At 34.1% G+C, this 17,760-nt stretch overlaps 1 protein-coding gene across 14 annotated transcripts in view; it reads left to right on the top strand.

Annotated features, from left to right (window-relative positions):
- Positions 1 to 16,498, top strand: part of LOC111002621 (transient receptor potential cation channel trpm) — a 133,011-nt gene extending 116,513 nt beyond the window's left edge. For 8 of the 14 annotated variants that reach the window (XM_045634461.1, XM_045634466.1, XM_045634465.1 and 5 more), the window contains 13 exons: positions 101 to 322; positions 1,563 to 1,796; positions 2,208 to 2,330; positions 2,606 to 2,797; positions 4,086 to 4,169; positions 4,798 to 4,984; positions 5,215 to 5,332; positions 6,492 to 6,634; positions 6,844 to 7,009; positions 8,915 to 9,088; positions 10,037 to 10,213; positions 10,971 to 11,089; positions 11,462 to 16,498. In XM_045634461.1, the coding sequence (XP_045490417.1) occupies positions 101 to 322; positions 1,563 to 1,796; positions 2,208 to 2,330; positions 2,606 to 2,797; positions 4,086 to 4,169; positions 4,798 to 4,984; positions 5,215 to 5,332; positions 6,492 to 6,634; positions 6,844 to 7,009; positions 8,915 to 9,088; positions 10,037 to 10,213; positions 10,971 to 11,089; positions 11,462 to 11,628 (2,106 nt within the window). In that variant the 3' untranslated portion in view covers positions 11,629 to 16,498. The remainder of the gene's footprint in view (positions 1 to 100; positions 323 to 1,562; positions 1,797 to 2,207; positions 2,331 to 2,605; positions 2,798 to 4,085; positions 4,170 to 4,797; positions 4,985 to 5,214; positions 5,333 to 6,491; positions 6,635 to 6,843; positions 7,010 to 8,914; positions 9,089 to 10,036; positions 10,214 to 10,970; positions 11,090 to 11,461) is intronic. The other 6 variants (XM_045634462.1, XM_045634457.1, XM_045634456.1 and 3 more) reach the window with 4 other exon arrangements.
- The last annotated feature ends 1,262 nt before the right edge of the window (positions 16,499 to 17,760 follow it).

The following is a 17,760-nucleotide window of genomic DNA, read 5'->3' as shown; positions in this document are numbered from 1 at the left end:
CTCTCTCGCACCTTCCCATTACTTTTGCTCTTCTTAGTTCTTATTTAAGTTAATTTAATTTTCAGTTTAATTTAGCATGTTTTCATTGCTTATTTTGTAGATATTCTTCCAACCCTACTTCATGTTGTATGGCGAGGTATTCGCTCCCGACATTGATCCTCCTTGCGGTATGGATGTCGGTGACAGCAAGTGTGTCACTGGCCGGTGGATCACTCCAATTGCGATGACCATCTACCTTCTCGTCGCAAACATCTTACTCATAAACCTCCTTATAGCAGTGTTCAATAATATATTTAATGAAGTCAATGAAGTCTCGCACCAGGTTTATTTTTGCTTTTATTTTATCCCATTTGCTTCTGAACGTTTTTAAGATCATGTGAGATGCTCGTATACGTGACTCGATTCAGAAAATTAACTTTGAAGATATAAACGGTTTTACGACAAAGAGCAATTATTTTAAGACCTTTATTCGTACCGACATTGATTGACCATACCTTAATCAGCATTTAAATATGTTTTTCAACAGTATAAGTTCAGTGACTTATTTGAAATTAATAAAGCCAGGTTCTCTTTAGCTTTCGTATAAATTTTGGTGATTTTTAAACCCTTTTATTAATATTGCCACAAAATATTTGTTATAATTTAATTTGTATATAGAGCGTAGTTTTTGACATAAAATTATATACAATATTTTGATCGCGGACTCAGAGAAAACGACTGAGTAATTATTTTTGTGTTCATTATAATTATTCTACACTGTATAAAACCTCTCAATATTTTCTGATCGTGTCACGATACTCATGACAAATGACATATTACATTTGACAAATGAGAGTAACGTTCAGAAATAAACACATGCATGATTACTATAATGCTTTTACGTAAAACCATGTTAATACGTTGAAATGTCGAGTTTTTGTTGTACCGTTGCCTTTCATTGAATAAATAATAAGCATCGTTTCTTGAATGTTTAATCGCCGACGGAGCAAGCTTTTTATAAGCTGCCCCAAATTTTGTAACATCTGGTTTTCTTTGTTATAATACTTGTAAATGCGAATTTAACTAGGCCAGTATTTAGGAAACATTATAATAAAATAATCATTATGCAATGTATTTTTTTAATACACAATTAAAAGCAAAAGATACTGGACGGATTTAGATAAGGTTTATGGCAATCTGTGGTAAGTAGTTGCAGTCGTGTGAATCCAGAATCAGACACGAAATAGTAAATTATCAAACTTTGTCTGTCGGCTGATCTTGATCAACAAATATGTGTTTTTACTCGCCGAGTTGTGTATTACAAAGCTTTATACATGAAGTAAAGAATTACTGTACTTCTTTAAAAATAGGCCAAAACTATTTTTTTATATTTTATTTTATGAGTCGAGTAATGATTTTTAGAAATTTTTAAAAAGCCGGCAACGCATTTGTCTCCATTGGCGGCTGTATTACTTAACGTCAGATGAGCCTTCTGCCCGGTTGTCACCTTAATTTAAAAAAATGCTTTTTTGATGCATATTTATTGTATTCACAAGACAATCATACCGTATAATTATGTCTAGGTGTGGATGTTCCAAAGATTCACAGTGGTAATGGAGTACGAGCAGAAGCCGGTACTACCACCTCCACTGATAACGTTCTGCCATATTTACGCGACTTGCAAGTGGGTCACAAGGAATGTGTCACACAAGAGGTTTCAGTATGACAACGGACTGAAGCTGTTCCTGGAAAAAGAGGACATGGAGAGGCTATATGACTTTGAGGAGGAGTGTGTTGAAGGCTATTTTAGGGAACAAGTAAGTAATTAGTTAATCGTAATGAAAGCACGAATGTGGCGAAATTATTATTGTTTTTTTCGATTATTTAGATTTTTTTAGATGAAATAACAGAAATATATAAAAAATAATAAAAGCAATTATAAACTATGAAGGTGCATATACTTTTCCATTATGTGTTTGTGAAGTTTAGCAGTTATTGAATAACTAATTTAATTATATTGCGCCACGAAGTAGAAATTTATTTTTAATTGTTATATATACACCACGGATACTAGTAAGAGTACTTATCTGGTTAACCATGACACAGGGACTAGCGTTTGTACGATTAGCTCTCGACCTCACAATTTTAGATAAACTATAAAATTTGTACGTACCTTTTACGGAACGCAGTAAAATTTGATAAAAGTAACCAAAATATTTAATTTTTAGGAAATAAAATTATCCAACTCTTTAGAAGAGAGAGTTAGAAATACTACGGACAGAGTAGAGCATATCACGACCAAAATGGAAGACTTAAATCAAAAAGCTAATTGCCAAATACAATCAGTCCAGGTAAATAAAGTAAAAACAATATGTAATGATTAATATTAAGATATATTAATGTAAGTGTATTAAAATATCTTCGATCTTTAATTTCTATTTCTGTTGGATGCGTGACCACACATAGAATTAGATTTAATTCCCTAATAGTATTTCAATTTACCATTTTATTTCAACTATTATCTTTAAAATCTAAAGAGCTTAATATATATTCTGCTAACATTAGATTCTAAGTACCTAATAAAATTAACTAGACGTTCATAAATCAAAGTATTATAAAATTCCAGAGCGTAGAGTTTAGGTTAAGGAAGCTAGAAGACGTGGCGGAACAGACAATGAATCACTTAGCGGTGATACATCGTTTCATGGCGACACATCCCTCCCTCGTCAATCGCGGCTCCACTGACACCCTGGGACCGCCCCCGCCCACCTTCCAAGCCTGCGGAGCTAGGCTGAGAACCGCCAGCGACCGGTCTGAGGTGAGTTAACACTCTTACAGGTACATAAACATCAACGAGAATGTGAATAAAATTCTCGTTTATGCGTACAGGAGCAACTGCTGTTTCCCAGATGATTTTTCTGTGCAGGAAAGTTGGTCTGAAACATCCTTCAAATATATATTGTTTAAATATTGTTAAACAAAAAACCACGCAACGTACATCCCAGTATGTTAAGCACCCACAGCTATGTAATTTATAAGACTTACCTAAACAAACAAAGTCGCAGGCTTCAGCTAGTCAATTTAATATCAATGCGGAATTTACTGAAACGGTTCTAAAATAAACTTATCAGAGTGCTCAGGCTGTACAGGACGTATCGGGATCCCATAAACAAGTCCACCTTTATGTGTGATGTATAGTTTGAATTATAAGGTCTAAAACGCGTGAACACAATTCCTAAATTGACCATTTCATTCGTAAAGTTCTTTGTAAGATGATCTGACAAAAGCGAAATCTTAAAGACTTCAGATGTGGAATAACATTATGCCTGTCCTATGTATGTCCTATGTATATATGTATTTCTGGGACAAAAGATTCTATTTTTTAACAACATGATTAAAAAAAAATATTTTATGCAATATATTGCACGATTTCGTTGGACTGAAATAATGCAAGACACATTAGAAGTTTAAGAAACTAAATTAATGATCTGCGTATAGAAATGTCACCTTGACATAATCGTTCTATCACGTAAACATTGACAATGACATTTGACAGTTACGAGTGGGTATAGCATGACAGGCATTAATATATATCGCGCGATATTATCACGTATTGTGTATTGTTTATCAGAAGTTGTATTTGTCCATTGTAACCAGTGTCGTTTTATTTAACAATGTACTTTTATTTGCTGTGTCGGCATGTTCATTAACCAAACTTTGATTTTATCCATTTGTTCATGTTTGCTTTAGCTAACTTCTGGTGTTTCCAAAAGTTCTGTTTTTGCTTTATTTGTATTGTGATTCGTAAACTTCCAAAAAAACAATGTGAAAATTTTCCCGCTAAAATTAAGTCAGAAAACTGAAGCTAGAAGCAGTTGAAAGTTATATAAAAAATACATATCTTAGTTTCGATTTGTAAACTGTGTAAAAGTGATATAGAACCTGATAATTTTCGTTATTATTAATATACCTAACAAAATATATAGTGCGTTAGAATTATTTCCATAAAGCATAGCTTTTGGGTAAATTTTCGCGCCATTTTGACTTTCGAATGCAATGAATCACAATTCAAATTGAGTGGATGTGGCATCGTTGTGGCCGGGCAGGTGCTGTCTGACAGTGACACGGGCGCAGCGCGCTTCATCGTCCGTCCCGTACAGGAGGAAGACGAGGTCTCGCAGCCCTCCGACGTAAGCACCCATTGATCCATTCATTGCTATTTATTTTGCAATAAAAATCACTTCGCAACAACTTTATTATTTATTTTTGGTTCGTTTATAAAGTATATAATAATATCGTCTAATTAGACGAAACATTAATAAAGCTACAACGTACTTTTATTTGCAAAATATAACGGCTTTTTACGCATCACAAATAAAATACAGTTTTGTATTGTATTACAAAAATAAACTGTCTAAAAATAATTCAGTATAAAGCTAATAAAAACTGTATTTTATGTTATAGATTCAGTTTACCCGCTTAACTTTCATCTTTAGACAGCTTTATGTTAAATCCATTTTGGATGTGACATCCCTCCTATCTTTGCGAACCCTCGATTTCAATATTCAAAATACTTGTTGTGTCGAGTCGTAGAACTTACGACTTTTCTTATGATACATATCATTAGAAAAATGTATAATAAATGTTACAAGTAGTATATATGTTGTATATTGGGTATAGAATCCGAGAGTTTAATAACGCTGATTTCATTTCCGTTTTACATTTTCCTCTGTTACAATAATTAATTAATTATACACATACTAGTTATTTAAATTATAAGAAAGTAATCTATTTGGTTCTAAATGCAAAATTTTACAGGATGAACTTCCGCAATCCGGGCCGGAAGTTGTCGCTGAGAAGGAACCGGAACCGGATTCTATATCCACCTCTTCCGGCGCAAGCGTTGCGGGGCCTGACGTGACAGTTGTCAAACCAACGGTCATTACTCCAGCACGTCAACGGTCATCTGACAGCAACAGAACAGAACCCAGTGATGATAAGAAAGGTGCTTTGTTTTTTTGCAAATTATTAATCTAAAGATGCTTACGAACTTTAGATTACGAAATCTCAAATCTCTTTTATTTTTGATATTAATACATGAATATCTTTGTATGATAATGCTACATTTATACATGTTATAAAAAACTTTAAATTTACAAAATAAGATTTACAGTCAAATTACTATAATATTTTGACTATAATACAGTGAATGAATAAAATATTTCTAATGTGTAGTGCCATCATCAAATGATGACGCCTTCTTACCGGAAGTGCGTGAAATTCCGCCGGATAACAACACCCTTCGTCCGCGGACCACTTCCGCTGGTACACGCCGCACTGCAAACGCTCGACGGTACGTATTTTTCTATAAATCTATTGCCAATATTTATGCTGGAAATACAGTTGAATCAGAAAGTAAGGGAAGTTCTCTCCCAGGCTATTAAGTCACATTAAAAAAACGTTCAATTATAATTTGTAATTACCGTAAGAATGTTTAGCAAATATTGACATCTAAAAATGTTTTTGAAACGTCTAAAAAAATCAAGAACCTTAAAAACTTTAATACAGTAGAACCCCTATAACTTCAAGAGAAACGAGTCAAATAAATAAGAAAAAAAAAATATTAAATAAAATGGTGGCCAAAAAAAATGGTGCTCAAGCCTGAGGGACGGAAACAATATTTTTTTTCTTGTTGATATTTCGACTTATCGAAGTTCGCCTTAAAAAGGTTCTACTGTATTACTACTACGGACTAAGTATTATTAGTAGAGCGAATCTAAGCAATGAAGCGAGTATGGTTAAGGTTGTAAATGTCAATAATACGTGAAATCCGAAAACACTTTACCGAGATAGAGAACTATCACCTGACATTAGATGCCGCTACAAAAGGGTAGAGTCACGCCGCAGGTCAATTCATATCATGTAGTTAGCATGTCTTAATTCATCACCCAATTGGCTATCATTGAACTAAATTCGACATCACCAATTGTTTTAAATTTTAATTTCTGTTTACTTGCATCTGTTAGGAGACGGTTGTGGAAACAGTAAGTGACGGTTATTATGCAGTTGGCTTAGCTTTTAGATGTAGTTTGAGTCAATGTTCTAAAACACTAGCTTTAACCTGCTCATTTATTACTTACACTGCACTAAGATGTTAACACTTACAGCGACATTAAACCGAGGTTGACGGGTTTTTGTTGTAACGTAAATCTCTTTGGAAGTTTAATCTTTTTCTATAACACTCTCTTCTTCCATCTTTTTCATTTTAAACTTTTGTATATATTTCTTGATTCAGAGGTAAGAATTTTACCAGAATGTATCATACATAATTCATTAAAATTTTACATGCAACGTCATGACAATTGCATAATTAGAATATTTTAATTCGTTAAATCTAAATTGAATATCAAATGTAATTATCACATTGAGCTTCAATTATTACCAAATCCACAACAAACACAGTGATCGTAATGCAATTATGTGCAAATATTAAACGTGGTGGTAATTCGCAGACGATCTGAGGGTGGAAATGATTGCGGAATGGGAGGCCCCCATTCCTCTCATCATCTGGCACCCAGAAGGCAACACAGCCAGACCCATTCTGAGCCAGACAATTCTGCAGTAGATGCCGGATCAGTACACAATTCTTTAACAGGTAATAGATATGTTACCCTACGACATTGTATAATAACAAATCTAAATCATGTAAATAAAAATTCCTTAAATAAGACATAGATAATTACATAACACGTACCTAACTGAAAATTTTTAATTTTTCTAAAATATAAAAACTTCACCTACACCACTGATAATTTTAGTACATATGTACATGTTGTATTATGAATGAAATTTCGGATCAAGCAGGTCGTCAGTCAGGCTGGGAGGCAAATGGGGCAACCGGGGCACCGTCAACTAGATCCCGTGTGGGTGGAGCCCCACGCTCCCTTCTTCTTGCAATGCACGAATACACCAGCATCACAGACGAATTAGAAACCGTGTATGGACTGTTCTCACCACCGCATACACCAAGGTAGGCTCAAATCTTAAACAATGTTTAATCTGTTCAAGATATAAGTGTAATGAGTTGTAGTTTACTCGTGATACCTCAAAACTTGATAAACAAATTACGATCGTCTGGCTTAAAGGTCAAATAGTCAAGTCACAATCGAACTCAAACTCGAAAATATTCAGATAGGTAAACATGTACACTTATGAACGTTAAAAAAACAAATTAAATTAATTATAAATTTACATTTATAACCAGTTCGCAAGCTAAGGGCGTAGAGTGGTTTAGAAGAACTGGCAAGAATGGCATTATTTAATAAAATAGAATCTCTAACTAAAAAGCAGTTCGTTAATTGGACATCAAACTTGTTTACCACTGGGTAAGATATATTTGTGTGCTTGTAATTTTGACTTCCCAATTCCTATGAAAAATGGAGCAAAATAGTGACGGAATGGTATTCTAGAGACGGAAAACGAAGAAGGGAACGACCACGCAAAAGATGCGAGGACGAACTGAAACTAACAGCAGGCTACAACTGGAGAAGAGTCGCAAAAGATAGAGAACAGTGGAAAGGGTTAGATTAGGCCATTGTTACGAGGCACACTACATACTGGAGTGAAAATATATAAAGTGACTTTGGTAGAGTTTTCGTGATTAAAAGGCTATATTATTATTATAATTTTTTCTATGGTAATTTGAATATGTTAAATAAGGATAGATTTTGTTTATGTTAGTTTATTCTCTCTGCATAATTTCCATTAAAAGAATGTTTCACTGAGTTTTAAATGACTCTCCATAACTAGAGACAAACCCTAGCTTTCGCGAACGGTTCTGTTTATTTCTATTTTCAAACAGACTGAATACACATATTAATTTATACCTAGATACTAAATATACTAATTAATTACTAGTAAAAACACACATTTAAAATAAAATAAATAAGGAGTAAACTGTCTTTAATGATCACAATTTATGTTTGAAATTAAAAACGTCCAGATATTCCTGTCTGCTTTACATAATATTTACTGTAATGTAGCATTAGTATTTTCTTCTAAAAAGGCTCCAATGTATACTGGTATATCAGTTTGTATATAATAAAGTTAGGTGCATAACGGTGCGGTCAGCTTAACTTAATGGTCGTTCTGAGTGACTAATTACGTCTCGGTGTAATGTACAGTATTACTGTACTTTACATACAGTGCACCTAATATCGCTGTCAAACTTTAAGCCAGAACATTGTCAGGAGTAGTATTTATAAAACAAGTAACGTCGGTGACACTCAAAAAATAAATAAATAAAATGTGTTATTAATTGTTTGGAGGTATAACAATTTCAGCTACGTCATAATCTTTGCTCTGTGTTGGGTAACAACCTTATTCTGTCGTGTGTTATCCAAACAAAGGCAGTGACGAAGTATGATCGAAGTATGGAATGCAGTGGTATCATTCTGTGAGCAAGTTATACTACAGAAAGAGACAAGAGGGGTAGTAGCTCCAGGACGAATCCTGGAAAAGGTGATGAAATATCCTGAAAAGGTAATCCTGGAAGATGTGGAGTTAATGATGTTGTTGGTTGATGTGTATGCCCTGGTAGAACGCCAGAACGCCCCCTTAGGTTTATGTAACGCGGCCTTGGAGGAAGTACTCGAGGTATTAGTGGGTATTGCTCACCCAATGAATACCACAGATTCTGGTATGGGTCCCACATACCCATGCAACTTTCTGGGGCAAGGAATGCGCAAATGCTTTTCCATCTCAATGCATCAATCTCGTCTTTACGTCTGTGTGTTATATAACCACACATTTAAATAAATATGGTAAAAAGATTTTGTCAAGTAGTAGCCAAAGTAGGTTCAGACGTAATCACTATTTCGATATCTTCAAAATCTACATTGATTCTAGACATTCACTGATACATATTTTACTTTAGAACTCCAATAGCAACGCGCCTGCTCTCGCCCGCCCGCCCCACGTCACCATCAGTTCGCCGGCGACACGCCAGTGAGATGTCCAATCCAGAGTTCGCCCTCTTCATGGAGAAGGAGCATCTACGTGGTGCTGAGGAAGATGACTACAACATCATGGAGAATCTGATACAGCGTCGGTGAGTGATGAAGGAAATTATTGTATTCTAATCTTAGAAAGAATTAGAACTTGGTGAAAATGCTGTGGTGTTGTTAGATTTGAACTTCCTACATCTTCTTGCTTACTCCACTGGTCTGACAGAGTTTTAATTATAATTATTATTCTCCGCACAGATGTCGGGAATTTATAATTAATTATATTAAACATAATTAAAATATTAATGACAGCATATCAGTTTGGCCCAGAGCTGTTACTAGCGGTTTTATTAAATATTGTATATTGTTACGAGTTATTTAAATAAATAGTTGAGTTCACTTGATTTTTGTTCCGCGATACACTATCGTCCATCTAGCTCTTGCGAACTTATGGCATACGTTTGTTTCACTTGTCATTATACGTAAAGCGTGCGTGTGCGCGCTCTTAAGGAGATTACTTCTTAATCGAATTGGTAAGTAAAATATTGATTTATCCGAGCCTATTTGTAAAAGAAATATATTGTCATTACAATGGAATTGACACATCAATGTAGGTTGTTTTACCATAAATTGATTTATAATTGTATCATGCCACGCAACGCGAAATTACTGACTGAAATTGCCATTAACATATAAATGTCGCTTCACAAGCTATCAAATTATTCGTTAACGATTTGGCTTCGTATATTTAATTCTAGCCAGTGTGATAACAATATAAAGCATATATTATATATTAAATCACCCATCGGCATATCTCAGCATAGTCCGCAAATATATTACTGTTTTACTTAAGTAAAACATCGTGAGGAAACCGGCTATTTAAATAATCGATGTTTGCAAGACATAAAACAGACCCAAAAATGTACTCCCCCCACTCCATATTGCAGTCACGGAATTTCATCCACAGATAAATAAGCTATCTAAACTGTTTCACTAAAGTCATTTGAACTAAAACAAACATAAAACATTTGTAAGTAACATCTGGACCGTAGCCTAGAAATGGAGTCTGTCCTGGGCAGATTCGAGGAAGAGGAGGCCGGTGGGGAGGCGGAGGTGAGCGGCATCAGCATCAGCGTCTGCGTCAACACCAGTGGGGAGGAATCCCGACAACAGCCTCTCGCTAACACCACGCATCTCACTGTCACTGATAGGCGCTTGCCACACCAGAGGTAACCATGCGTATGGGGAATTCGGTCGAAAATTTTTAATTATTTTGTGTATGGGCCAGGTCGTCTATCATCTATGCTTTCAATCACATATTCACGAATATCGTTATATTGCTTTTGATGCCGCCATGCTTTTCACTCTGGTCAGTCCTTATTTAATTAGTGAGTTACTTAGTCGGATGGATTCAGATTCCGGACCGGGACATTCATTTGGTCCGTTGCACAATGAGTCTTGGCTAATTAAGCCAACATAGCAACTTCACTGTTCCAAAGATCTCAGACGTTGGGAAGCCACACCTACGCATTCCAGGACTACGTGGGTGACTGATTCCTCATCGCTGAAACACCCTTTTCTCAAGGGATGGCTCTCCAAGGAAAAAAAGATGTTTTTTTAGAAGACAGGGGTGCGTAATTGTCCCAGTGGCAAGGAAAGGAGTGGGTACGGGCAAGCCGGATCTTCTCTGCAAGCTCGTCGGCAGCATCATTGCCAAGAGTTTAACTATGTCCTTTTACCCACTGGTGGGCAAGCCTGTTGATCAGGTTCATTGTTTCCAGTGCATGGTGATACATCAGTATTAGTTTGTTGTTAGTCTTCTTTATTTTATAACGCTATCGCCACAGAAGCATTTTGGTCATTGTTTAGTTTTCCTGCATCATACATAATGAACCAATTGGGAATAAACCAGTTATAAAGTGCGTCTTTAGGATTATTTTCATAACACTCGATTGCCAAATAACGATTTACGTTCCTTTTGAGCAGGCACTCTCTTCGTAGAGCGTCGGCGATTGATACCCGTGACTTGCCTTCACCTCTGCAACCACTGCTGGGAGAAGATGGGTGCGGAGATGTTCTCTTACCCGTACCGAGGCAACCTTCAGGTAAGAGAACTCTATTACTTGTACATTTTCTTACTCATGCCGTGTGTAAAGCTTGTTGTTATAAAAAGTCAACGCAGAAAGCAATGAACAACAATTTAATATACTTGCTTATGAGTATTCTTTCAGCTACTGATTATAGACTATTATATTATACACAAAAGCCAAAAACGGATTTTTTTATAATTTTTATAAGAATTAGTAAAAACGCCAATTTTCTTATAAAACTCTGCGAGGCTAAGCTTAAGTAGAACAATTTTTTGCAGCTGATGACCCCATTTAACCGCAAGTTGCGTTTGAGCCACGACTTTTGGTTGATGAAACGCCCATTCATGAGGTGTTTAAATTTGAATTTCTCAATAAATCTTGTTCCAGGCGACACAAACGCGTCGAGCGATTTATCACTATCGCACATGGTCAGCGAAAACCTCCCTCCTCGACCATCAATTGTCCTCGATTCGTCTCAACTTCCGAGACAACGTTCGGCCGAACAACCACAACCGCAGCCACCCGGCCCATCACGACCAGAGACTATGTGTTAGGAATAACCGGTAATTCTACGATCATTTTACCGGTAAATGGAACCGAAATACCGTTATAGCTTGCTGATGCGAGGCATTTTTTACTTTTAAATAGAAATTTATATTCAAAAAAGTATTATAATATTGAAGATGAAGATTTTTTAAGATGAACTATAGGACAAATTAGGAATTTCGCATAATCAATATGTACTTTTGAAAAGCTGGTTCACTATCACACATTATGAATTTTTAAACATTTTGTATTTTAACCATTCATAAAATAATTAAATCTTTGGATCGGTAACATGTGGGAAATGTAGTTTGTCATTTGTTTTTGATGTTGACAAGTGCGCATTGCGGCGCGATAGAAACTATTTTCATCAGTTTCATGGACTCAATTTAAAATCTTTACACTTTGCTGATATGTGTATGCTGTTCACACAGCAAAAAACTACGTGAACAACAGTTCAGTATACTCACTTCGAACACACCATTTACCAATTCAATTTCCTCTCATTTTCCATTTAAAAAACCTGGCCGTACTGTGAAATACCCGCACTAATATTGCTGTGAAGCAATAAATTTCACCGTTTTGCAGTGAGCACGAACAGTTTATACCCTGAAAGATGTACATGCGACATGAAATACAGGAAAATGTATCTTATGGACATGTTTTAAGGCATATTTTAGTACGCATTTAAGCGATTTAATATTTGTAATAGTGACAAGCGTTCGTTTCCCATCTACGTGCTAGATTAGTGATAGGAAGGTTAATGATCTATGAAGTTTATCCTAAAGCTATCATGCAAGTCTTTTGATTAATACATGTTTATTAGGTCCCGAAACACAAAAAATATTCTTATACGAGAATATGCATAGAAACCCAATATTTATTTATTTATTTTATTACATTATCTTTACAGCCTATGTCAATACGACAATGTGGAGAAACATTTAATTAAATATAATAATGTACATAGAAATTAGACACATAATTTACACAATATCGCTACTGTGAATTCACTGTGCGAACATACAAATATGTCGATAGTATCGAAGATAGCATTTAGTAAGCGCAACGTTCTGGATAAAGGGAATCTGTGCAACAGACTGGTTCTTGCCTTTGGTATCGCAACAACCTAGGCCTTCGCCGTCGCACATATCCCATAGGTACTAAGAAGCCCAGTTCCTGAAGTACACTCGGGTTACACACTATCCCCCTCAAGACTTTCAGTACGTAGGCCAACTGTAAGTCCCGTCTGGTTTCCAATTTGTTGTACCCCACCATCCCTAATACAAATAATGTTGGGTACATTAAATGATAGTAAGGATAGACGCCTTTTGATTTACATTCAATTGTCCGGGTTTTGGTTTCAAATTGAACTTCCCAGAGCTATGGGCATGATCTATATTAAAACTTTTGTAGGAGGCAAGACTGTAAATTTTGCTCACTCAGGCTTCCAGTATAGCCAGATATTGGCTCCTTCGACTGTTACATTACATTCATTCGTTAAATTCGTGAAATGTTAATTGCTATGTACAATTATTATTTTTATATCCGAATGAGTAAAACTAAAATCCTCTATTATTATTAAACTAGTTCCTCCAAATCCCGCTATTACTGTCTGCACTGTAACACTCTGTTTCCACCACCAACTGTTTCCTTCATTTGGTATATCATCTATATCGTCTTCCTCTTTTAATTAATAGTACCTTGGGCATTAGTTTAGTACTTTTTAATTATCTATAAAATTGATTAATACATATCTCAACTCATTTGTACACAATGTATTTGCAAAATGCATGTTTAGTTTGCAAAAGCATATTGATTAACTGTCAACCCCGAACATTGTTGTTAACATTCATTGAATGAACATTCATTCAGATTACCCGAACATTATAGTCCATGATGCTAAATGGGGATTTACTCGAGTGTCATAGTAACCTATAGAGAAACGAAGCTCAGATTATAAGAAAAGGTTATATTATGTTTACCTTTCCATAAGTGGCGGGATCGGCTATTCATTTTCAGAAATGTAAAAAAAACTTGCATGGATGTCCATGATCTGACGCGCCCTTGATCCATTTTCTACGTGTTTTTAATTTTTAACATTATCATGACGTTTCTAACACAAACGTTAATTTATTATAACTATATTTTCTTAATATAGTATAGTTTCTATATGAGAACTACTACTACTAGTTTGAATATGAGAACCAAGCGAACATGCGCTTTCCGGCTTCCATGAATTAAACAATTAACTTTATTTGTTTTAATGTTTCGTTTCTCGTTTTTAATCTTTAACAATTTTAATCTGATCATTATGAAATGCTTTGACGAACAGTCTCAAAGAATCGTACAATAATCTACAAGTCTCAGAGTTGTTTAATCGCCATTTTTTCTTAAAAAATATATTCTTAATGTAGAGTACCATCTTTTCGTACCAGACACGCCATCTGATGCATTTCATTCTGAAATTGTTATATTATTAATTCAAATTTCACCAACGTCTATCTAGATTCAAGTGTTGACCTCCACTTTCAATCTTTTTAATTAAAAACAAACATTGCATGAAACGTTGCGAAGAATACTTCGATTTTTACAGACGGTATTTCAGCTGACTTTAGAGATTTAAATTGGAAAAATTTCGATTGTAACGAAAATTTAATATAACTAAATATTGTGTTTTTAATTAATAAAATGTTAAAATCTCTCTTAAAATAAATATACCAGAGGCTAACTAATAAAATCTATGTTGAATTTAAAATTATACACATGATTAATTCACAAATACCGTATTTGTGAATTAATTTGGTTCACGGATTGTTTATTATTGTTTTTTTTATAAATAAACTTCGAGTTAAATTAAATCTACGATCAAATATTTGTTATTATATTTTTGACACGCGAGGTGTTTTTTAATGAATTGACTATTGGTATAAAGATATAACAATTAATATTACATTGGAAACTCACAACGTCTGTAAGAATATATCTACGGCATTTGTTTTGTTGATAATTTACTTATTATATACTTACGTGCTCATGTACTTAGTGAAGTGAACCAGCTTATAATTTGCATCTCATTTTATAAATATTGTACAGACTCGTGTAGAATATAAATGTTGGACAATACAATCTATGTGAGATGTAAATAATATCGAGAAGTAATTGAGAAATTAATCACCTTCTGAGTGAAATTAATTGTAGCCGGCGGATCCATTAATAAAACTAGAAATATGATTTAAATTGAAATATACGCTTAATTTACTGCTTAAATTTTAAATCTCGGCAAATATAGCTGCATGTTTATATCATATTTAACATATCAAATTTCTAATGTGCAATTTTATATAATCCAAGCGTTTGATTAAACCAGGAATTGTTTTATCCATTTTATTTATCACAATGTGTTCATTTGTACCAAATATTTTATGCAAACAATATTTCTGAAGTAACTTGTATATATGAGCGAATAAAATTGTCTTAGAGTAGGTAATTAAGGCAATACCAATTTATAACTTAGATTTTAATACAAGTTTAATAAAGTTGAAAGAAATTTATAGATTTTATAATTAAACTCGAATAAATAATTCTGGATCGGAAATCACTATTTGTGTTTAACAAGTAAAACATATTCAGTAGTGTTTAGTTCATTTTATTTAGTTTAACAAGAAACATAGACAGATGAACATTGTCTGAATTATTAGTTTATCAGACGTGCATTACCACATGGGTTAAATAATGTAGGAACAGAAACACAAATCCCAAATGTCGTGTACATTGAACAATCATAATTTAACGTTTTTGGTTCTAGTAAAAACTTAAAGAAATTGTTCCGTGTGTATCTTTTCCGTGCCGTCTACCATATAAATGCAATGTACCATTTTGTAATAAATAGTTTTTAATAAAATATTCATATCATAAACATCGACCTGGATAATAATGAAGGTACTTAATGAAACACTTAAAATATCATAATATACAATAAAAATAATAGGTTAATAAGCCAATTTTATATAATTTTTGTCTGTTTATTCGTAGCAAATTTTATTGTATCTTGTAAATATCTGAAGGTTATTTTGTATGAAATGGATGACTGACTCTTCACATATGAGAATAATGGATCTATAGCGATAATATTCATGTTAATTTACGTGGTAAAAATAAATTATTAAATCTTCAGTCTAAGTATATTTACTACTAAATGTTAGAATATTATTTTATAATTTAAGTATTAAAGAAATTTCTTTTCATAGAGTTGGCATTGAAAATTTTGACGCAGTCAGCTGCGTAATTTCTGTCTTTGCGAGTGAACTGCGAGTAATGACGTCGCGTACGCATTCCCTCCCCATCCATCGCAGAGTGCCTGCCAAACTATGACAACTGAATTTACTAAACAGAGCCACTAAACAATAATTGGACACTTCTTGCACTACACACCTGCACTAATCAATGTCAATTACTAATCACTTGCCCTCGCACTAATCAAAGTGAATACAGGCCTTTAGCGATGACATTTTTTCTTCCATTGAAGTAAATGAAGTGTTAACTTCAAAAATACTTTAACAGTTGAAATGATTGTTACTTGGTTGTATGTAGATTCTTTTTTTATCAACTAACTAAAAACTATCAAAAGACCTAAATAATAGTTCTGGTTTATGACTAAATATGCATTTCGCTTGATATATAGAGTATTATCGCTATAGTTCCGTTATAGGCGATGCACAAACTTAATGTACTTTAATTCCTAACTTTGCTTTAGCACAAGATCTTTCAATCAAATCCTTATTGGGATTCCTTACTAGTGTACAAATAGTTTCTTAAGTGATAATGTCTGTGTTATACAAATGTATGTACAACGGTACAATAAATATATTTGTAATATTATTTGGTTTGTTATTTCTCCTAAAATGCCTGCTCCTCACACACATTACTGAACGGCTCAAGGTGATACGGTGAAGATCCCTTTTTGAGTTGTGTGACTTTAAAATAATGTACGACTTAACCTATCAACAACTACAGCGCCTTGGAAACTTACTCTATGGAGCGTCAATGGGTTTGTATATAACAAGCAAGATATTCATTATAATTTCATGATATATACATCATTGGTCTTGGTATATAAGTTCTAAATATGTTTGCCGTCCTGGTAGACACAAAATTGTGCCCATGCTTCCACCAGACTTTTATAAACTTCTAATTTTTCTGATTATATATACATATAAAAAACAAATCAATGAATCAAGCACTTACTTGTTTAGGAAAGTAATTTTTCAGACGCTGTCACCGTGAAAAACTATAAAGCACTGCCATTTGTTTACAGTCAAATAGTGGGTTAACTAAGAATCATTCCTTTTACTTTTACTATGGGCTCTGAAATTTTCTCATTTCAGCAACTGTCATAATAAAGCCTTTTCGATCACAACCTTTCGCAGAACAAATTGCTGATCTACATTTTTATGATACTTTTTGTATTATGATCAAACCTTTATAAAGCGTAGTATATGAAAGTGGCATCTTGAACGAAAGATAATTTAATTTTCTCTTGAATATTTTTCGTGCAAAAGCTACAATCGCTAAACAAAGTAACGAGCTTGTAAAATGTTGTGATCGTGAGGTCTCGAGTTAGAAAGAAAAACCCACTCAGGTTTTTAAACTCCTGGTCTTCGGGAAGGTAGGCCTCCGTCTGCTATCTACTTACATAGCCAGTCTCAATTGAGATTAGCCGACGTTATAAACTTATTTTGAAATATTTGTAGCTAGTAACGGGTCACCGTTACTGCCCCAGAATATTTGAATTGTTTAATTAATTATATTGCTTAGCAGTTATCTTTATGTTTAATGTTTATAGAACTTTATTTCGCATTACAAAAATGTATTTTATTTAAATGAGAAACTTAGTATGTGATATGTATATACGAGCGAGATACACGTCGCCATTAGCCGTTCCAATTTTAGTTTACCATGTTTACTCTAACATGTATCTTTAATGCGTTTTTGAATTTGTTAAACGCGCTAATATTGCGAATTTTAGATAGCTATTGATTAAATAATTGCACACCCTCATACCTAATAGGCTTCTTCAAATAATTTGCACGCGGCTTCGGCAAGATAGGTAAACTCGCTCGACGAGTATTGCGTGAAGTCGT

Source organism: Pieris rapae, chromosome 3 (genome assembly GCF_905147795.1).
Source record: "Pieris rapae chromosome 3, ilPieRapa1.1, whole genome shotgun sequence".
Classification (NCBI taxonomy): Eukaryota; Metazoa; Arthropoda; class Insecta; order Lepidoptera; family Pieridae; genus Pieris; species Pieris rapae.
This window is presented reverse-complemented; position numbering and strand designations above follow the sequence as displayed.